The sequence below is a fragment of the Engystomops pustulosus genome, chromosome 1, assembly GCF_040894005.1.
Source record: "Engystomops pustulosus chromosome 1, aEngPut4.maternal, whole genome shotgun sequence".
Taxonomy (NCBI): Eukaryota; Metazoa; Chordata; class Amphibia; order Anura; family Leptodactylidae; genus Engystomops; species Engystomops pustulosus.
The window spans coordinates 15365901-15389956 of record NC_092411.1 but is presented as its reverse complement, the minus strand read 5'-3'; the positions used below and the strand labels follow the sequence as shown (position 1 = coordinate 15389956).

The following is a 24056-nucleotide window of genomic DNA, read 5'->3' as shown; positions in this document are numbered from 1 at the left end:
TATAAAGTAATGAAAGGAAACCATACTCTTTTGGGCTGAACTAAATCCACACCGGTCTTCAGTTATATCACTCAATCCCTCTATATTACATACGTTCGCCGGGGTTGTAGTTATGGCCCGGTCTTCAAAAATATCAGGTTGACTGTCTACATTTATAGGCTTTGCGAGAGCAATAAACTATCCGAGATCATGTATTATTTTTATTCTGGTCAGCCTCCCTTTCTGCGCTCTCCTGGCCACGAGCCACCGGCATGAAAGCCGCCTTTAGTCCGCTGCAGTTGATTTTATTTCCCGGCATTTACAGTTGCAAAACTTAAAGCGTTGCCAGCCGGGCTCCGACATAGTTTTGTCTGTTTTGGGTTATTCCAAGGCATGGTTTATATTAGTCCCGTGATTCCTCAAGTATCTCACTTTTTTTTGTAAATGTGCATTGCGTTTGAGGCGCTGGGTCGTTAGAAGTTGAGACTCGGAGAGCATGTGAGGGGTCCACTATCCGTGACATGATGGTTCTACTATCTCACGTGATTTAAGTAGCGGCTGACTGATTCATGACTATGGTCATGACTTTTATGGAAGACGGCAGGGATCAGAGGAAAGCATTGCTGATTGATTAGGAGAAACTGGAGGTCTTGGCCATGACTCTAGACATATGCACTTTGACAATTGGAGAAGGAGGGGTTGAAAGAACAGATTTAGTAGGGATGTGATAGAGCTTTATATACTCTTTACACAAATTTTAATCTACTTAAACAAACAATTTTTTCCCACTTCCACTCCCTAAATTTCTAACATGGAGCTCAAAAATTTGCATAAAGACGTCATAAAGAGGACATGAAATATACACCAGCCTTCAAAGCTAAAAGAGTCATAGACCTCTGGTCTTACAATTACATAGGCCAGTGGTGGCGAACCTATGGCACGGGTGCCAGAGGTGGCACTCAGAGCCCTTTCTGTGGGTACTCAGGCCATCACCACAGGACAGAGTTCACCAAACAGGACCAAATCTTCCTCCAGTCCCAGGCTACTTATGAGATTATGCTCTCAGCGCTATTTTAAAGCAACACTTCACTGGCTGTTTGGAACGCCAGGAAAAGTGAGGTGGTGTTGACAGAACTGGAGGTCATCCTGTTGGACCCACCAATCTTCCTCTACAGAAAGACCCTCTTTCTTTCAACTGTATTGGTGGCCTCAGGCGGCTGATACGATTGAAAGATGTGTTAGAACACGTAATAATAAGTTACTGCTTAAGATGCCACGTTGGCACTTCACAGTAAATAAGTGGATTTTGGTTGTAGTTTGGGCACTCATCACTGACATAGGCCATTCTGGGATCCTGAGTGTACCTCAGATGCCACCCATCTACATCACCCATCCATATGCTAAAAGTATCGAAGCTGTACCTAACAAGTCAATCTATGTGCTTGGCAGTGTGCTGACTCTCCACCAGGACATCATGTCAATGGAAAGTAGGATTGGTCATGTTATATTTGTTCATCTGTAACATTTTTTAGTGTGGTCAGGAGAAGTTGGTCAATTGAAGATCAATGGTCATCAAAATTGCTTATGTTACCAATTGGTTAGGAACCGTTTAGCCACACATTCGAGGTTGGAAGCCATACTTACCTGTTGATCTCATCTAATCAAAAAAGCAACAAAATACCTGAGTGTTTTTTATCCGTTATGTTCTTCTTAGGTTTTTCTAGTTTACTCTAATACCTGTATGTCAGAGCTCCAACCATTTGATGTCCTGGATTCCCTCTCTTCTAGGTGTTTTTGGTGTATGTTTTTGGACCTGGTCACAACTACTGTCACGATGCTGAGCATTGCCAACTACAGGACCTCACATCTTGCATCATGATCACATGAGCAATGGTCATAATTATAGTCCATAAAATGAAACGGAAATTCTAAAACCAATAGGGCTTATAGGTCTCCAACAGATATAAATGATGAAAATAACCCTTCAAATGAATATGAACCCATTAACTTAATGATTTTACGTTAATAAAAATAAAACGCTTATGGTTTTGAAAACAGTAATGTCATTAACACAGGAGGCTTTATTGACTTAACATTGACCCACAAAGCCTGCTGTCATCTGCACTCTACAGCTAGGATCTAAGATCTCACAACGTATTTAGTAAAATATGGACGGTGGAAATAAGCTGTTCCAGGCTAATCAAATGGCAATTCTTCCCTAAAAATCGAAAAATAGTTTATTCAGCCTATAGAGTCAAAAAGATAAAACCAACTTGGGTGGAATTTGAAACATTGTTGACCCTCTCTTGAGTTCTAAGACCTGGGATATCTTAACTTTCTCTCCTGTGTTTGTGTTCATCCAATTTTTACCCAAGAAGATCAGTTAAAGATTTTTTAAACTTTTTGAAATATTTTAGAGATTATCGTGATGGTAATATTTGAACAGCACGAGCATTAATAGAAAAATTATTGTTGTGAGATGACCAGAGATGGACCTCTAAGTCAAAATGCTCCATAGTTTTTGGGGCTTCTCAACTAGAGTTTCATTAACTAATTTCTAAGCCTTACCAAGGCCAGAGCAAGAGAAGGACCTGAATGTCCAACTTTTTGATTCTCATGGGATATGTATAACTATGGGACAACTTTTTTTTCGCACAACTTGTCCACCATGGCCTCAAATAGAAAATAAAGTTAGATTTAACTGCTACCCTTTTATAAGTGACTGAGTACTATGATTTGGAGGACAACTTTGGACAACCTTGGACAGCCATGTAATGTAATTCTCCAGACTCCCCTGTGCTGCACTTGTGATATGAACAAATAAATAGATACCAGGGACTCATTACTACTGTGTGTAAATATAAGCAAATTAAGATATTCACTGTGTCATCTACTACCTGTAGGTACAGATCCATCATAAGAATAGTCACCAGATAGCAGGTAGTCAACTAACTGTTTGGCTTTGGGACACTCCTAGGAAGTGAACTCATAGGTTTTCACCCTTTAACATCCTATTTATGAATACAGATTCCTTGGCCGTCAGATCACCAGGTTACTATCTCTTGAAGTGGTCCGGGTGTAAGTAATGGCTCACCAAGATCTGAGAGACATTGTTATGAAACTGGCCGAAGAGTAGTCAAAAACAATCTTGGGTCAGGGCAGGTGGAGTCCAAAGTCAAGTTGTAGGTCAGGGCAGACAGATGTAAAGTTAGAGATAAGCCAAGTAACACATCCTTGATCATCAGATTCTATATTAATGAAGCAAGCCTGGCATGGTACATGGTAAACCGTCAACATTCAGGAAAGCATAAACCCTTGTAGGAGCTAAAACTCTAGGAACCTTTATTGGTCCGATGCCTTCCATTGGCAGAAGTTGTCTTGCATAACCCAGAGGTGGACTGTGAGTTGGCCCCAATGGAGAAACAAACATGGCAGACAGAAACTTAGGCAAACCATTGACTGTGCCAACTGCAGGACCCCCATGTTACACAATAGTTCTTGGAGGAGCTTTTATCAATTCTGTATGGTCACCGTAGGATAGATCTACTGAGGTGGACCTTACTTTGAAAATTCCTCCTCGACAGTTACTAAGATGTGACAAGATCTTGCTGAATGAGCTCCATCCTCTCACAGCGAGGGTCCACATTGACTATGCATTTATATTAATGTTCACATGTGTGATTATCTCACCCCCTCCAGCCTGGAAAATCTGGGGGGGGGGGGGGGTGTCCGGGCATCAAATCTCATAATCGTAACATAAATGAATGGGTAACCAGCCGAGTTTATATTTTGCTCATACAAATGTAACATGAACATATTTGACATCTAACTCAGCAAACAAATTAATGCTAATTAAAGATTAATGCGATATAATTAGCATTAAAATGCAATTACATTATGGAGAAGTGGACCAGGAATAGACACCTGTATCGCGCCTCTCCGCGTCTTGTAATAGTGCGTCCTTTTGTTTTAGCAGCAAACAGAAGCAGCGGAGCAGCGGGAAGCTCGCAGACCGGGGATGCGCTGGGAAAGGCTCTGGCATCAGTAAGCACCTAATGATTTCCTAATATTTACTAAGGTTTCTTGGCGATTATACTTTTTCCGATTATTGCAGATTTTTATTCCATTGTTCTCTGTGGTACAGACATAGCAAGGCTGAGGTTGTCATTGTGGCTACACTCAAAAAGTTACATGACAAATTCAGCACTGCTACATCTCTACACAAAGCCAAAGAGGTTTCAGTAAGTCAATGGTATGGATTTGCAGAATGTGTGTTCTTTAGACAATCAATGTGGCTGACATTGCAGCAGGGTGACAACTGCTATGACAGATGGGTGTCTGTCAATGTGGGTGACTTCCCAGCTAAGTAGCAACCAGCACGGCTGAAGTTGGGTAACAACCAATATGACTGGTGACTGCAGATAGGTGACAACTAATATGTATGACCACACAGCTGGGTGATCATCAATATATCTGATAAGTGACAAACAAAACATTATCGCTAACAATTAATAACTAATATTGCAGTTATTATAACAACAGAAGGTGACAACCAATATGGTAAAAATGCAGATGGGTAAGCAGATAAGTCTTACATTGTAGGTGGGTGACGACCAGTAAGTCTGACATTGCAGGTGGGTGACGGCCAATAAGCCTGCCATTGCAGGTGGGTGACGACCAGTAAGTCTGACATTGTAGGTGGCTGACAACCAGTAAGTCTGACATTGCAGGTGGGTGACGACCAGTAAGTATGACATTGTATGTGGCTGACAACCAATAAGTCTGACATTGCAGGTGGGTGACAACCAATAAGCCTGACATTGTAGGTGGGTGACAGCCAATAGGTCTGACATTGCAGGTGGGTGACAACCAATAAGTCTGACATTGCAGGTGGGTGACAGCCAATAAGTCTGACATTGCAGGTGGGTGACAACCAGTAAGTCGACATTGCAGGTGGTTAACAACCGATAAGCCTGACATTGCAGGTGGGTGAAACCCAATAAGCCTAACATTGCAGATGGTTGACAACCAATAAGTCTGACATTGCAGGTGGGTGACAACCAATAAGTCTGACATTGCAGGTGGGTGACAACCAATAAGCCTGACATTGCAGATGGGGGACAACCAATAAGCCTGACATTGCAGGTGACTGACAACCAATAAGCCTGACATTGCAGGTGACTAACAACCAATAAGCCTGACATTGCAGGTTGGTGACAACCAATAAGTCTGACATTGTAGGCGGTTAACAACCAGTTAGTGTGACATTGCAGGTGGCTAACAACCAATAAGTCTGACATTACAGGTGGGTGACAACCAATAAGTCTGAGGTTGCAGGTGGGTGACAACCAATAAGTCTCATATTGCAGGTGGTTGACAACCAGTAAGTCTGACATTGTAGGCGGTTAACAACCAATAAGTCTGACATTGAAGGTGGCTGACAAACACTATGGATGACTTTAAACTTGGCTGATAGTGATTATGGTTGATGCTGTAGCTAGTTGACAAGCAATATGGCTGACACAGCCTTAAAGTAAGATGTCAATCTTTTTTAAAATACAAAATGTTAAAAATATTGCTGACCTTACTGGTGATATGCTGACATTATGTTATTTATTATAAATTATACATTAATAAGATGAATTGATAAAACTTTTGTGCTTCCTCAGATCTACTCACCCGATCACACCAACAACAGTTTTCCTTCCAATCCTTCAACTCCAGTTGGGTCGCCGCCATCTCTCTCAGGTACTAAATAGCACTACATTGCTTCAATATGTGTCCTTTGTAAAAAGCTCCCTCTAGTGGCGACTCTAGGCAGACATAATTTATTACTAACTTCTTTATCAGAGTAGATAATTTGGATACATTTTGGACCTAGAATTGAATGATGGGTACAAAGAATATTTCAATGTGTTGCTTTTGCTAATACGGCAGCGTATACCATCCTATAACTGGCAGCAGATTGCATGAAGCTGATGATAACATGTTTTTCCGCATATGATCCATGCATTATTCCTGTGAATGTGTGAGCGAGGAGCCGGTGAAGGGATTGGAGACTTTTGCAGGCACATATGTTACGATGAGCATTGTGCAGGGGCTGGAATCTGCAACATATTTATTATTGAAACACTTTGTCTAGGTGTTACGTCTGCGTTTACTATTGTTACACTACTGGAGCAGACTTTAGTGTGATCAGCACAGATGGCAGATCAGGTTCCCATAACCTATCGCTGCATCACTGCTGCAGGAAGATGGGAGATGTCACACTCAAGACAAGTTCCCATCTAATTATAATTTCTTGTCTCCTGCTAATTGTCATCCGTCCACTGTGCAAATTGTGTCAATCTGTCCGCACCACGATGTCCGGTGGGAAGGCGTTGGATCGGGGTGCTGATGAGTTCCCTCTTATGGATATTAAAAAAAAAATTAAATAAATTGTGTAAAATTTATTTACTCTTAAAATTGTCTGATGATATATACTTTTTACATTATTTTGCTTGATTTTTTGTTTTTTTTCACTTTTTTGTTCTTTATTATTATCTATTTTTATTTGGTTTTCTTTTTCTTTTGCTTTCTATTATTTTATACCATTAAATTGGATCTCGCTGTTTTGGCTCTGTTATTGCCAACTTCTTGATTAACCGACAGTTCTAATATATAAATATATATTAGAACTGTTGGTTAATCTAATATATATATTAGAACTGTCGGTTAATCTAATATATATATTAGAACTGTCGGTTAATCAAGAAGTTGGCAATAACAGAGCCAAAAGAGCGAGATTCAATTTCATAATATAAAATATGGGTAATAGAAAACAAAAGAAAAAGAAAAGCAAATAAAACTAGATAATAAAAGAAAAAAAAGGTGAAAAAAAAACGAAAAAAAAATAAAGCAAAATAATGTAAAATATAAAAAAAGAGATAAAAAATACAGTTAAAAAAGTAAAAAATAAAATATAACAAAATAATACAGAAAACAAAAATAAAATAAATAATGTCGTAATAACATTGTGATAATAAAAATATAACAAAATAAATGAAACTCATAGAAGTCATTTTGACATTTTTCCACAGAAGGTTCTTTCCATTACAGACAAAAATTTGTTATGTGATTGTTCCAGTGTTTATGAAATATCCTACAACTTCTATAACCCCGGAAGAGTAAAAAAAGGTCCAAAAATTACATAACAAAAATGGTTAAATACAAGTAAAAGGGATGTGTTTTATTGCCCATAGAGTGTCTAGGAGATCCATAATTCCCAAATTTAGATACGGTAAAAAAATAAATATTTTTTTATTTTAAATGGGGAAAAATTTTAATAATTTTCAAAAAAATTGGAATGGGTTCAAACAAAGAGGAGACCCAACTGACCTTCTTCTGACTCCAGAGTTTCCTACCTTCTCTGCAATTCCTGTGTTGCCTGGACATATGACCACATGGCTGCAACCAGGAATTTCTGGGTCCTTTACACCCACTCTAGGACCGGGGGTGGGGAGTCTCAGATAAAAGTACTGTTGGGTGCTTCGAACATGGTACCAGCCCATTCTAAATCACGCCCATCACAGAAAAACTTCGGCACTCCGTTTTTTTTATAAAATGTAGACAAGAATTTTATGTTTTATTATATTTTTGTTTATATTTTGCAAAAATTGGAGTGCCAAATTTTTCTGTGATTGATTCAGATCAAGGTACTGGCCCCTAGCCCCTAGGGGTAGTTATAGGGATGAAGAGGCAGCAGTTGTACCTGGGTCCTTGTACTTGAGGTGGGACAAATGCCCCTCTGTGACATATGAAGGTCATACTCAAGAGCCATTTAAGGACCTTTGAAGGTCCTCCAAGGATCCTGAGGCCACAGATTGAAGGCAGGTGGAGGGGACACATCCTCTGTTCCCCGGGAGGATGATTCTAGTGCCAGGTGTGGGAAGTAAGTTGGACTTGTAGAGTCTATGATATTGATGCAAGCACAGTGGCTCAGTGGTTAGCACTACAGCCTTGTAGAGCTGGGGTCCTTGGTTCAAGTCCCATCCAAGTCAACATCTGCAAAGAATTGGTATATTCTCTCCATGTTTGCGTAGGTTTCCTCCGGGTCCTCCAGTTTCTTCCCACACTCCAAAACATACTGATAGGTTGTTTAGATTGTCCATGGGGACAGGGACTGATTTGTCAAGTTCTTTGCAGCGCTGCATAATTTGTGTGCACTATATAAATAAAGGAACTATTATTATTATTATTATTGGGGGCTAGTGGGGTCCCAATTCAGATTTTGGATGGTGGCTCATAATCCTCAAGTTATTACTCGGACTTTGAGTAGAAGTAGTAATTGTCTGTAACCCAGAAGCCCCAAACCTATGAGAACAATTACATTTTAAACCCCGGTCTTAGGAGATCCCTCTACCATATTTACATGCACGGCGTGATCGCTATTTTAGGATTTAAGGGACGACCACAAAAATGTGCCTGCTGATGGGAAACGCTCCCTTCTTGGATCAGTCAAAGGCCTTTTTGGGTTTACTGGAAATAATTATGGGCATTAAAGGCTTAGGACAAAAATGTAATATCCTATAAAAAAAACACAAAAAAAACATCAAAAACTCCCAAAAATCCCCTTCTAATCCACAAAAGTGGCCCTGGTGTTGGCCACGTCAACTCCCGTAATGATGTACATCCACGTCCCTGGGAAAGGTAGGACAGATTGTAGGCTCCGAAACACAGACTTGGAAAGCTGAAATCCCTGCTTGCCTTTTTTTTTGGGGGGGGGGGGGGGATATTGAGTTGTTTTCTCGCTTTGGAGTCTCTCTTAGGTATTACCTGCCGAGTCAATGAAATCCTTTGATAGAAAGCAGCCTGAAGGAACACGCTGGACTGTATCTCCGCTTTGCTAGAGAAAAAAAAAATTACTTTTTTTTTTTCCCTTAAGTATGTTTTTGGAAAGTCTCCATATGTCTGGTCTGCTCGGAAAAAAAATTAGCATATATACTAAACAACTGCAAAAGTTTTAACTAAGAGGATGCTTATGCAACTGTGCAGATAATTACGTGTCTTTTTTTTTTCCCTCCTTTTAATTAGCCGGCACAGCTGTCTGGTCAAGGAATGGCGGACAGACTTCCTCTTCTCCCAACTACGAAGGCCCCTTACACTCTCTAGTAAGTGGATCGGTTTTGAAAATGATAGCATGCAATTTTTTATTTTTTTTTTGGTTTATGTAGTGTCATGTTTATAATTGGAGACTTCAAAATATCTGTCAGGATCCGTTTTTCTTCTACAGTTCCATGAGAAACAAAAATTCTCTTGGGGGGGGATTCATGAAGCCACTTTGTTCAGATATTTGGCCTAATAAACCGCCCTCCTACACATTTATGAAGGCTTTTAGACTATTTTTTACCCCACTTTCCATCTTGTTTGATAATGGAGACTTAGGGGGTCCCCAATTGCGTTTTACCGGCGGGTTACGCGAATCTTTCCGTTTTGCACCGATTTTCCCTGTATTGCCCTGGGATTTCGGCGCACACGATCGAATTGTGGCGCATCGGCGCCGGCATGCACGTGAAGGAAATTGGGGGGCGTGGCCGTAAAAAAACCCGATAGATTCGGAAAAACCGCCGCATTTAAAAAAAAAAGTTGCTCGACACACGCTTACCTTCATCCAGGATGGCTCGGTGAACTCCAGTGCGTTCCGATGCTCTTCAGCGCAACAGCGACACCTGGTGGACGTCGGAGGAACTACCTCAGTGAATCCAGGCCGGACCCGAATCCACCGCAGAGAACGCGGGTAAGTAAATCTGCCCCTTAATCTTTGGAAAGGGGTGTGATCAGGCTAAAAATAACCTGTGCCCCCCAAAGAATAAGGAGCACATGGAAGATCTTAAAGTAGAACTCTAAAGTCTTAAACTGAGACAGATACATCATTATGTACAATGACTAGTGTTATCGAGCTTCAAAATGTCAGGGCCTGCGATACATTTATAAATCCCCCTCCATGAATATGCAAAATTGGATGAATATTAAAAATGTTATGATGTTGCCTTGTTGTATCCTATGAATCGACCCCCTAATGTGTAGCCTGTGTGCAGCTGTGGTCCATCACAATGCCAAAGGTTTCTCTGGTGGGCTCAGGCTCTGACCTAATTCTGGACCCCAGACATACATCAGAACACAATCTAATTTGAAGTCTTGTAGGGTCAAAGATGAAGGATGGACCCCCATAATAATTTTATCTGGTGGGCCCAAGGAAGCTTTTTTGAAAGTCAGCATGACTTTGACAGAGCGTGTTTCCCAATTTGCCAATATGGTTCACACTTGTATTGTCTTCCTACATTGATACAGTATGTAATTGCCTAAATTCCACCCATGACACAACAGGGGTGAAGAGACCTGCTGCCTGTTAGGGTCCAAATATAATTCTGCACATTACTGTGTCATGACGACGCTTGCCAAAATTTGACAACCTTGATACGGGAGGGTGGTATGGGTAGCATGACTCCAAGATTTTTGGGGCTACTTATACACCCCATATGGCAGAAGCCCCCACTTGCCATTTTTTGGCCATGGATCACTCTCTTTAGGGACATAGACACTTTTTATGCCAGGCCCTGCCCTTTTTTGCGACATGTTCGAAACATAAAGTACCCAAAACACCTTCAAGACTATTCATGTTTAAGAATCTACGGATGCAGGAGAACTCCTTCTCCTTCCAACAGTACCAGAAGTCATGCTTTTTGTTTTTAGGAGACTCCCAGAATTTTTGATGAGGGAATGTCCATCTAATGGACCGTCACAATCTAATGGATTATCACAAGCCTAAATAGCCTCCATGAAGGTCTGGAGAAAATGGAGGGATTGTTAGCTACTTCTTCTTCCACCACCCTCACATTAGACATTATTTTCCAATGTTTACATGGTACAGTGAGGCCGATGCCAGGGCAATTGTGTCTGCCAGGGAGAGTTGACAGAGGGGCATAATAACTGGATGACCTGATGGCCCAAACTATAACTCAACAAAAGCTACCATGAACTCAGACGGTTACTTCCTCCAGCTAAAGCTTATCTCATAGTCTCCATATAACCGTCACACGGTATTATATCAATCACCATACAATATGGCGGTTCTTCACCGACATTTGCTTCTTCCCCTACAGCAAAGCCGAATTGAAGACAGATTGGAAAGATTAGATGATGCAATTCATGTATTAAGGAACCATGCAGTGGGGCCCTCGACAGCCATGCCCGGGAGCCACAGCGACATGCACGGACTAATTGGACCATCTCACAACGGAGCTATGGGCGGCCTAGGCTCCGGATATGGAACCGGACTTTTGTCAGCAAACAGACATTCCCTAATGGTAAGTCAGAGGAGCCCTTTATTCTATAATACTGTGTCCTAAGAGACCCCCCCCCCCCCCGAACCCTATGCCCCAATTATTCGGCAATGGGCAATCCTAATGGAGTATGATTGACTCACTTCATGTCTATGGCATCTAAGACTCTGCCATCGGTGGGAAGAACTAGTGTAATATTCATATTTTTCCAGGGATGCTGTTAGACTCCTTGCAACACCCTATACAGGGACGACTAGTACGGCTTGGGAAATCTCAACTAGCCAATCAGTATCCTACTCTGGCCTCATGGGCTACAAGGGGATACTCCCCACTACATCCATAGCCTGTCTTTAGCTTGGCCGTTATACATATTCTTCTTTCAAGGCTCAGTAATGGGTCGGACATTGACATACATAGTACAAACCTATAGGTGGCAGTAGAGAGAAAATTTGCATACATGTTTCCCAGGGAGCATTGCACCAATGCATCTAAAAAAAGACTGTTTTATGGATCCATGTCACCTCTGCTTCTTTATACATCCCCTGTATCCAATACTTGTCTTCCCCAATTCTTATAGGAAATCTCCCATCAGAATCCATCCTGATAAACCAGGGACATTACTCATGGATCCAGGCACCGGGACTGTGGGAATCTTCTTATATTTCTTATCCATGGCCTCCTTCCTTCTAAAATCAACTTTTATAATTATGCTAATGAGCCTGAATTACTTCAGCCCCCCGTTAGGCATTTTTAATTTGTCTCTATCTTGGAAAGCTGAGTTTTGAGCCATTTTATTTGTACTACAAGCTCACAAAGCTTTCCCGTGTCCTGAACGGCAACCAGCATTTTCCAATATCCATAGTTTGCTGAGCTGGTAACTATAGGGCCATAACTCCCAGCAGACCTCTCACGGCTTGATGGGAGTTGGAATCAAAATTCAGGTGTCTGGAGAGGTTGATGGTTACCTCTGCAGTGCCCGTCATACCTAACCTACCCAGCTTTCCCAGATTCAGACAAAGAGGCCAGCCTATAGATCCACGTAGCGTAGGTCACCCTTGTTTTCTGTTTTTCCTCCTGCTGGTTTATTCTCTGCAGATGGTTACAAAGTTATAGACTGTTTCAAGTACTAAAGACGGCAATGTGGAAGAAATTACCGGAGCCTTCATGTTGCTTATCCCCCCCCCCCCCCTACATGATTCCAGAGCATGTGGTGTGGAACTTATCAACCGGTCAAAGGCTAGCCTGAAAACTGACTGCGCCTCCAAAAAATCCCTTTGTTCTTGCATTTCCTTTTTTCCATAATTTTTTTTTTTTTTTTCGTGAGCCCATTGACTTTTTTCTTAGTTTTGTATATTCGGGTAATTGAGCTACAGATGTAGCAGAGCTGAGTGTTGCTACTTGGTCTCAGTCTGGGGGGATTTATCATCATGTGACTTTTTAATGCCAGTTTTGTTAGAGACTGTACCAAATGTACGAAGTGAGTGGAGCAAACCGGCAAAAAGTTCTAAAAGCTTTCACATAAGTTAGAATGTTGCAATATATCTTGACACATTTTCAAACCAGGAATGGCTAAATGGTATATTATGAGATCGGGTAACTTACTGTATACATACCCCCCGACCTCTGGGCCGAAGAAAGCATTCATCTGTAATACCTAGATTATTGGCTCTACTGTATATTCTCACCCTGTGTAAAACCCCACTCCCCCTCTCCTAATATTGTGGTCCCTTTCTCTGCTCCCGCTCCCCTCTTATTGGCCCCCCTTTATCTGGTGCCACTCTTATTGTTCCCTCCTCTCTGACCTACTTATTATGGCTCCCACTTCTGCTTCCCCATCTTATTGTGCCCCCTCTCCGCCCCTCACTGTGCATCTTTATCTGTGCACCCCCACCTTTATTGTGCCCCCTTCTCTGCCGCTTCTATTGTGCATCTTTATTTGTGTCCCGATTATTGTGCCCCCTTCTCGCCCCCCCCCAATTGTGCATCTTTCTCTGTGCACCCCCACCTTTATTGTTCCCCCTTCTCTTCCCCTTCTATTGTGCATCTCTATCTGTGCACCCCTTTAGTGTGCCCCTTCTTTGCCCCCTCCTGTTGTGCATCTTTATCTGTGCCCCCATTATTGTGCCCCCTTTCTGGGGAAGGTCGTTACCAATACATTTCCCACCCCAGGCTTATACTCGAGTCAGTAAGTCTTCCCAATAGTTTGTGGTTAAATTAGGAGCCTCGGCTTATACTCGGGTCGTCTTATACTCAAGTTTATATGGTATATGATGGATGTAGCAGAGCTGTAAGTTCACATGCAGTTTCTCTGTGCAGGAGCACTTCCCCCCTCTCTGTGTTGAGTGTGAGGGAGGGGGAAGTGCAGAGAAGGCAGGGAAGGCAGTGTAATAGCCTGTGAAGCTACAGCATGGAAGGGTTGGTTATTAGCATAATTATAAAGGTTGATTTTAGAAGGCAGGAGGCCATGGATGACAAATATAAGAAGATACCACAGTCCCGGTGCCTGGATCTATGAGTAATGTCCCTGGTTTATCAGGATGGATTTAAATGATAGATTTCCTTTAAAAATGGTCGTTCTGTGATTATGCTCTGATTTGGGTATGTCCATATTGGATCCATTTTTTGGATTTTAATTTACTAGCCATGTGTCACTCGTTTCTCTCTGCCTCTAAAGGATCAGACTACACAACAGATTTATTTGTAGTCTGTAACCGTGGAAACACATAAGTCTCATAGTGATTTCTGAAATTTAAGGCACATTTTCTTGTCATATCCTAATTATTGGGATCACTAATACAGAAATATCCAGTCTCCGCTCTTAGTCATATGTCTGACCCTTCTTCACAGGAACTGGTAGTCACCCAGCTTTCCTGGAATCATAAAAAAATTAAAAATATAAAAAATACATTTTAATGCTTCCTGAGAATCTTGGGTAATTTGCTCCTTTTAACCCCTGGGTAGTGGGTCACGGATTTGTTCTGGTTTTTGTTCTTTCTTCCACATTCCGCTCCGGTGACAATAGAAAATGACTCATCGTATAAATAAATGGCGCAGTAAAGGAATCGCGCGGTATTTAGCGCATTACTAAATAAAGCCGCCTTCAGGGGGGTACAAACTTATGACCTTCATCACTCGGCTGTCACATTAAATACACATCACATCACTCACATAACACATATACATCACTCATCCCCCCTTACCTCACACTGCTGCCTTCTGTCTGCAGCATGTACATACAGATGGGGCAGAGCTGGAGATGCTATTTAACTCTTTGGTCATCTACCCCCGAGAGTATAGCTACAACATCCGGCACTCACATAGGAAGAGGATAAGTAACATGCGGATAAGAACAGCTTTACTATATTCACCTGGACATTCAGATGTAGATACTGGAGGTCATTAATCTTTATCCTTGGTCTCTGTTTGTTCCTGTAGTGAGTCTTTTTTTATGCCCCTCATTTGTCTCTAAGTCAAATACAGGTTTAGCTTAGACTTTTAGGTGCAATTGTTATAAAAGGGGCAAAGTTTCACACAACTAGCACCATTCCCTTTACTTACGCAAGGTAAGGACTCGAGAGTTTTTGCTCAATTATTTGCACCTTTTACATATACACCAATTCACCCCTATTCTCAATAGATATGAGATAGATAGAGACATAAATATATAGAGATAGATATGAGATAGATAAATAGATATGAGATAGATAGATAGATAGATATGAGATAGATATAAGATAGATATGAGATAGATATGGGATAGATAGATAGATAGATAGATATGAGATAGATAGATAGATAGATAGATAGATATGAGATAGATAGATATGAGATAGATAGATAGATATGAGATAGATAGATAGATAGATAGATAGATAGATAGATAGATAGATATGAGATAGATAGATAGATATGAGATAGATAGATAGATAGATAGATATGAGATAGATATGAGATAGATAGATAGATATGAGATAGATAGATATGAGATAGATAGATAGATATGAGATAGATATGAGATAGATAGATAGATAGATATGAGATAGATATGAGATAGATAGATAGATAGATAGATAGATAGATATGAGATAGATAGATAGATAGATAGATAGATAGATAGATAGATAGATAGATAGATAGATATGAGATAGATAGATAGATAGATAGATATGAGATAGATAGATATGAGATAGATAGATAGATAGATAGATAGATAGATAGATATGAGATAGATAGATAGATAGATAGATAACAAATAATGAAAAAGGCAGCACAAAAAAATATGGTGAAAAACTGTGGTTTTAATCCATAGAAGACGACGTTTCGGCTCGTATACACGTGAGCCTTTCTCAAGTGAGCCTTTCGGCTCACGTGTATACGAGCCGAAACGTCGTTTTCTATGGATTAAAACCACAGTTTTTCACCATATTTTTTTGTGCTGCCTTTTTCATTATTTGTTATTCGGAGGGTCCTTCCCCTTGCCCGGACCCATTACGGCTTTGCACATAGCTACAATTTTTTGGACTCTTTTGTGATATTTGCCGTGCTGCTTGGACTTTCCTACATTCTAGATAGATAGATAGATATGAGATAGATAGATAGATAGATAGATAGATAGATATGAGATAGATAGATAGATAGATAGATAGATAGATAGATAGATATGAGATAGATAGATAGATAGATAGATAGATAGATAGATATGAGATAGATAGATAGATAGATAGATAGATATGAGATAGATAGATAGATATGAGATAGATAGATAGATAGATAGATATGAGATAGATAGATAGATAGATAGATAGATAGATAGATAGATATGAGATAGATAGATAGATAGATATGAGATAGATAGATAGATAGATATGAGATAGATAGATAGATAGATAGATAGATATGAGATAGATAGATAGATAGATAGATAGATATGAGATAGATAGATAGATAGATAGATAGATATGGGGGGTCATTTATCTTTTTTTTTTCTTCAGTTGGTGTTTTTGTGCCTATTTTGTGTTTTTTCTGTCCCATGATATCATTTGAGAAATGAGCATCAATTCCAAAGAAAAACAATCACCTGAAAAATACTCCATCACATCGTTACCACTAGGTGGCGCTATAGTGAAAATGAGTTCTATCCCAGCTAGAAGCCCCACCCACATGAGGAGACATGTGACACCTCCCGACGCTGTAAAACATCATGGAAAATGATGTTCTATTCTTAGATATATACACTGAGTATCTTCTGGTAGAAAGAACAGACTAGGGAGGAGAATCTTAAGACGTTTGTCCCATCTACACACCTGAGCCTCTAAATTTAGACCTCATGACGGTGATCAGGTCCAGCATCTGATCAGGTGTTATTTATATACTTCTCCTGCAGTGGCCACTACAGGCTGAGTGTGGTATTACAGGCGAGCCATTGAAGGAGTCCTCCAGAGCCAGATGTGATGCGTGTCATGTTGTCCTCTGATGTATAGAATTTTTTTTTTTTTTTTACAAATCTGGAAAATGTTCCCCCGCTCTTCCCTCCTGCGGAGGTCCGTTGCACACGAGCGACACCTCCCAGCGTTATATAACATCTTTACGTCTCGGAGACTGTTTGCTTTTTGTGGCCACTTGCCGCAAACTTTTTTTTTTTTTCCACCTATAAAAAAAACTGCTTTCCTCTCGTCCAAGTCCAATGAAGTCATGGAATATCCTGTCCTGCGGAACGGAGTGTCATGCTTAATGAAGCAATTTACCAGAGCCGGCTGCTTGTAAAAAAAAAAAAAAAAAAACTAAAAAAAAAAAAAATTATAAATTATGGGCATTTTTTTTTTTTTAAGCCATCAATTTAAGGGTAATTTTATAATTTTAAGTGTATCCTCCATGTTCATTGTTTTTAAAAAAAAATAAGCAATTTCCTAAGATGATTCATTTTGGGTCCGAATTGAGCACATCCGGGACTCTTTCCAAATTTATGTTTAATATATTTTTGAATTTTTGTGTTTTTTTGGTTTTTTCTTTAATGACTCTTTTACCGTAGTTAAGTGGGGGAAGTAACTTGAAGCTAATGATGAATTGTTGTCCCTGGGTGAGCGATCCCCTCTTTCGCCAGTCATTTTGGGTCCAATTTGAGTCCATTTTTTTAATATATTTTAGAATTTTTGTGTTTTTTTGGTGTTTTCTTTGCACATTTTCTTCTTTAATGACTCTTTTACCGTACTTAAGGGGGGGACTTGAAGCTAATGAAGAATTGTTGTCCCTGGGTGAGCGCCCCCCCCTCTTCCGCCAGTCTACCCTGATTTTTTGTTTCCCCTGTAGCCTTGATCGGAAACAGCTGGCTTTTGTTTAAAAAGCTGTTTTGTGAAAATGTCTAAATCTCGAGCAGCGGAGCTGAGATCATCAGTAAAGCAGGTGCTCGGGAACAGGCTGGAATGCTCGCCGACTGTTCTCAGCCTAATGGGAAACTTTCACGGAGTAACCTATACGCGCCATACGATACGGCTGTGCTGACGTAACGGAGACTGAATGTACAGATGTAGCAGAGCTGAATTGGTTATATTACCTTCTGATTATTTGCAAAAAAAAAAAAAATCCTGCATGGATTTAGGGTCAGTCTCAGAACTTTCTGTAACAATCTGCTACATGTGGATATGCCCTTCAAGGGATTGGGGCACATTTACTTACCTGTCCTGACACGCACCTGTCCGAAAGTGCACTGTGCCGCGATTCACTAAGATCGTGCGCCTGATATCCTGCATGTGTCGCTTCCCCGCTCAGGTCCCCGGAGTTCACCTTCTTCTTCCTGGTGCATGTAAGTGCATTGTCTTGCGACACAATTTTAAAGTTTAATCCCACACTCAGACCGTATGAGTCGGATCGTCCGACGGCCACGCCCCCTGATTTCTGCCGCATGAAAGCCAGCGCAGCTGCACCACAATCTGATCGCATGCGACCCAATCCCCTGTTAAATACCTGTCCCAGCGGCGCGAATCCCAAAAATGACGGAAAATCCGACGAAAGTGGGATCCGCAGACCCTTAGTAAATAAGCCCCATTGGGGCAGATTTACTTACCCGGTCCATTTGCGATCCAGCGGCTCGTTCTCTGCGGAGGATTCGGGTCTTCCGGTGATTCACTAAGGTAGTTCCACCGCCATCCACCAGGTGTCGCTGCTGCGCTGAAGTCTTCCGAGGTCCGCCGGAGTTCACGATCCTATTCTTGGTGAAGGTAAGTGCGTGTCCAGCGACAATTTTATTTTTTTTTTAAATGCGGCGTTTTCTCCGAATCCGTCGGGTTTTCGTTCGGCCACGCCCCCCGATTTCTGTCGTGTGCATGCCGGCGCCGATGCGCCACAATCCAATCTCATGCACCAAAAACCCAGGGCAATACAGGGAAAATCGGAGCAAATCGGAAATATTCGGGTAACACGTCGGGAAAACGTGAATCGGGCCCTTAGTAAATGACCCCCAATGTCTTAAGTTTTGTCTGGAGGGTCCCCTTAATATACAGCTCTGCTCCGAATGGAATCGCAGGGAGAATTCTGCCCCTTTTTGTGAAGGTAACTGAGGCTAATGGAATAATTTCACTATAGCACCCCCAAAAGGGAAAATGTGGAATTGCGCAGTGTCCATTCACATTTAGATTCCAGGTTTGTAACTTCTCTAAGATCACTAGTCCATAGCAGCAGCCGGTGATATATGGATTTATAGTCCAGAATTGGAGCTTCAACAAATTCACTCAGGGAATGTCCTTTCACTGCTGTGCTCTGTGCTCTCTGTAGTCAGTGTTAGGTGTTGTCCCTGGAGAGATGTGTAATCTCACCTTCGTGTATGTTGTTAGTAGCAGCAGAACTGTGTAGCCCCTCCAATTACACTGGGGATGTGCTCTGCCACCCAAACCACCCACCTAATAGACTCAGAAGGACCTACACCCATGAAATCCTTCTTTATCTGTTCCACTCTCAATACACAAGAGCCATTTCAGGACCTTTGAAGGTCCCCCAAAGGTCATGAAACTACAGAGTGAAAGCAGCAGAAGGGACGTATTCTCCATTCCTCAAAAAGCTGATTCTAGTATCTGATATAGGAAGTGTCTCCAGACAGGACCCATGGTGGTCTTAATACACCCCCCCCCCCCCCGTCATCCTGACACTGTTGTGCTCTGTGATCTCTGCACACAGTGCTGGTTATTATCCTTTGAGAGATGTGTAATCTTACATTTGTGAATGTTGTTAGTAGCAGCAGGACTGTGATATATGGATTTCTATTCCAAGATTGTCACTTCTCCAAGTGCACTGGGAGCATGTCCTCACACTGCTGTGCTCTTAACTGAACTCTCTGGAAGGGAGTGGAGAGGAAGAGACAGAGGAGGATCTACATACAGAGAAATGCAAAGAGCCAGCAGTGTGAGGACCCATAACCAGTGCACGTAGAGAAGCTACAATCCTGGAATATAAAGCCATATTTCACAGTCCTGCTGCTACTGACAGCATATACAAAGTTCTGATTACACATCTCACCAGAGACAATAGCGAACACTATCTGAAGTCTACTTGGTCACACCTGCTGACAGTTTCCCCCCTGTCTTGCCCTGATATAGACAGTGACTGTCTATGGTAAGCTCTCCTCTAAGCAAAGTGGAGAAGAGTGGTGCTATTTGTGGACATCCCCTTTAACAGACTTCTTAGGTAAGTGTACAGTCACATGATGAGCCATGTAATTAGCCGATCTTTGTACTTATATGATCCCCCCAATATGGTCACTTCCCCAAATGGGAAAAATCCCTCCTTAGATTAAATAGGAAGGAGCTGGCCTTAGGGAGCACAAACACGCCGAGGCCTGGGAGCTGCTCCTCTCTGATGCTCTGACAATTACTGGCAGCTCCAAGTAGGAATCAACACAAAAATATCATTTTTCTGCCGGAGTAGAAAATCTGGGATGGACGCCGGCCCTTCGTATCACATCAGGGTCCACCGCTGCCAAAGAAAACTTCCGCAGCAGCAGCTTCCTGTGAGCGTCACAGTGTGTTATGTAGAAATCATGGATTAGCCTGGACACCGGGCGTGTAAGGAGGAAAATAAGGACTGGACGGAGACATAACCAGTAGTATCCGGACTGTGTAGTAACACACATTCAGACACTGCCAGGAGGCATAACAGAGTAACAGCGCACCGTTTTATTAAACATTCTTGAAGAAATTATAAGTTACAAGCATTTGCCAATACTGACATTTCCCCTCAAAGACAATAGTAATATTAATGCCCCAGTGTCCGCTTATTCATTCATTGCCTGGAGGAATAACAGAGCCTATTGCCTATTCTCATAAAGTGTTAAAATATGTTGGGAATAAATGTAAGAACAGAACTAAAACAGGTTCAAAACCTACTGATAAGGACAATGATAATGCGAACTTTATGGTTTCCAGAACCAGAGGAACAGAGGAACATTGGGCCACATTTATCACTTTTGTGCGCCTAAGTGTAGTAGTTGCGCCTAAATTCTGGCGCACTGTTTTCCAGAATTATCACAAGCTACAACCATCTGTGATAAGTATATTTTCTGCCTCTTATTAATCACTTTACTTTAACACAGTTTAGGCGCAATGTTAGATTCGGGCAGTTACATGTAATCCTGCTACAAGCTCCTCTCTGCTTCTCCCACAGCCCAGAATGAAGATAACACCCACAGCAGCACCCAGGTGTGTGACACCCTGCACCCAGTGACCTCCTCAGCAGTGGCTTCTCCTGGAGGGGATCCCCCAGTGCTGGTCTCCTGCTGCACCCCTGTAATTCTGCACAGTATCCCCCTCAGACACTGGTGATACTGTGCAGAATTACATGGGGGACACTTGTTTGTAGTATCTGCAACATTCTGCAAACTTGTGCAAACTTCTCTTGCTCTTGCTGTGAGCTCAGGTTTTGCAGAATATTTTGTAAATAGAAGGTGATGAACTGTAAATAGAGTCTGCAGCTCCTGTCTGCAGAGTATCTCATGTCTGTATGATCTGTTCTAGTGTCTGGCTGAGCTTTGCTGCTAGAAATGAGCTCTTCTGCAAAGGGGCTCAGTGCTTTCTTCTCAGATAACGCCACCTTCGGGCTGGAGTGTTTTTGCGCCCGTTTTTGCGCCTAAATGAAGACGTTGCAAGTGATGAATATCATTAGGCGCAGCATAACATCTGGATTGGTAAGATAGATGAGGGAAAGGTGGTTATTTGTGCTGCGTGGCTAGTTTGGCGTTTAATCGCAAAAATGGCGCAAAAACGGTGCGCCTGAATGAAAATGCGCAAAAACAACAGAAAAAACGAGTGATAAATGTGGCCCTTTGTATATAATAATAATAATATTCTTTATTTATATAGCGCCATCAAATTTTGTAGCGCTTTACAAATAATAGTAACATTTTATGAATGGATGATGCTAAATTTGTTTATTAATAGGTGATACAAGTATTTTCTTCAATCAATGCGGACATTTAGTACTATTAGTAGGAATAACAGAGTCCTAAGAGAAAAAAAAGTAGCAAAAATTATGTATTGTAAGTTTATAGAATTATCTACAGATCTAAAATATATCACATATACCATACTCACAAGAGGAATAGTTAAGGACATGGCTTAGGTTATTAGTTAATTTCCAGGAGGAATAAAAGAGTCTGCAGCACAGAGTTCTATAAAACAAAATGCTGCAGCATTGTTAATTATGTGTTTGTTAAGGGGAAACAAATAGCTGCTAAATAGACATGTACATGACAAACTTATCTATCGATAGGGGGAGCTGATGGCAAGTTATCTGTACATTTCCAGGATAAATAATAGAGGAACAATGCAGAGATCTGTTACATTATTGATTATTACTACATTATTGATTCAGGTAGAATATAAGTCTTTACTAAAACAGACATGACATGGGCAAGGGAGATTGTAAGGCGCAGAAAATAATAATAATTCTTCACTTATATAGCGCGCACAGATTATGCAGCGCTGCTCTGTGCTTGCCAAATCAGTTCCTGTCCCCATAAGAGCTCACAATCTAATCAACCTACCAGTATGCTTTGGAGTGTGGGAGGAAACCGGAGGACCCAGAGGAAACCCACACAAAAACGGAGAGAACATACAACTCTTTGCAGATGTTGACCCTGGGACTTGAACCCAGGTCCCCAGCACTGTAAGGCTGTAATGCTAATCACTGAGCCACTGTGCCGCCCACAGATGTAAATTCATGCATACATTTCCAGGAGGGATAACAGAGGTTCAGCACAAAGTTCTATAGACAAAAAAAGGATCTTCAGCTACTACATGTGTCAAGGGCGCAACCTAAAACAAGATCAATGTAATGACCATTTATTCATGCATTAACAGGAGGAATAACAGAGGAACAGCATGAGTAATGGCAGTGAGGAGATGCTACAGAATTGTTAATTTGGGTGAATTAAGAGGCCACAGATACACAGGACATTATGCTGAACAGAGCAGGGAGTCATTCTGGGACTTGTAGTCCTTCAGGGTTTCTCATTTGTCGTGTATAATCTTGCCGGAGGGGGCGCCGCTTTGAACGCGCCCCCTTCCCCCGCCCCCCTCCATGTCTGTACTTCCATCTCTGTTGTCTTTAATGCCTCACTATTAGGGAAAAGCTGCTTAAAGGGATTTTTTTTTTTTCTGAAGTGTTGAACTTTTTTTTTTCCCTACAGATTTAATGCCACTTTTAATGTCATTTTTTATTAAATCTCTTTTTTTTTTTTTGCTTTTGATCTTATTTATAGTAAAGCCACTTGACATATGGAAGCTATTATTATATAGGAGGGAGATGAAAGGCTCCGCAGCATTGGAAATAATTTAGACCAACAATGAACAGCCAGATTATTCTGCTGGAACGTAGACTTAGATTTTTTTTAATTTCTTTTTTTACTTTTTTTCACTTTTATCACTCTATTTTAATATTACATTGTAGATATAATCTTTTATCTGGATATTTAAATAATAGAAATGGTTTCCAGTAATCCTATACAGATGTAGCAGGCTGGGTTTTTCTTTTTACTCCTTGTGTAAATAGGGCAGTTTACTCCTCAGGGGTGGGGCTTTGATAAAGGGGGTGGGGTTTATGGTTAAAGTTTCTCCTACAAGGAGCTACCTCCAAGCTACCGAAGCTCTGCCTCTCTTTGAAGGGTGAACAAGGGACCACATAGATGTTTTTGGGAAGCATTTATGTTTCTGTTACTTCCAGCGTTGTGGTATGGGACAGAATTTTTAATTTTTTTTTATTTTTAAAGGGGCTGTATTTTTGTCCCTTTCAAATCACTCAGCTACTTTCACTCTAATTCACATAATTAGCAATATCTCAGAAACTTGTGTCAACACATTTAGCACAGCTACATCTGCAACGTTGGTCTGGTGCATCTGACAAATCCAGCTCTACTATGTATGACTTGATTCAAGTAGCTTTACAATTTGTGCTCTGCTGCATCTGAAATACTTATACTTATTGCTACATTTTATAAGCTCTGCTATATATATGATCCACAGACACCATCTCATGGACTCAGCTGTGCTGTATCTGAACCAGCATGGCTAGGATATGACGAATCCAGCTCTGCTACATCTGACCCAACTTGATACTGGGCTTTTCTGCTCACACTAACAAATTCAAACCTGCTACATCTATATAGATTGGGTAGTAGATCCATGCACCTGACAAACTCAGTTCTGCTACATCTACATAGATTGGGTAGTAGATCCATGCACCTGACAAACCCAGCTCTGCTGCATCTACAAAGAT

At 41.2% G+C, this 24056-nt stretch overlaps 1 protein-coding gene across 11 annotated transcripts in view; it reads left to right on the top strand.

Moving 5' to 3' along the window:
* Positions 1-24056, top strand: part of LOC140117323 (transcription factor 4) — a 366241-nt gene that overhangs the window by 321143 nt on the left and 21042 nt on the right. For 7 of the 11 annotated variants that reach the window (XM_072133987.1, XM_072133912.1, XM_072133949.1 and 4 more), the window contains 4 exons: positions 3953-4023; positions 5649-5727; positions 9052-9128; positions 11121-11324. In XM_072133987.1, coding sequence (XP_071990088.1) covers positions 3953-4023; positions 5649-5727; positions 9052-9128; positions 11121-11324 — 431 coding nt within the window. The remainder of the gene's footprint in view (positions 1-3952; positions 4024-5648; positions 5728-9051; positions 9129-11120; positions 11325-24056) is intronic. The other 4 variants (XM_072133920.1, XM_072133958.1, XM_072133939.1 and 1 more) reach the window with 1 other exon arrangement.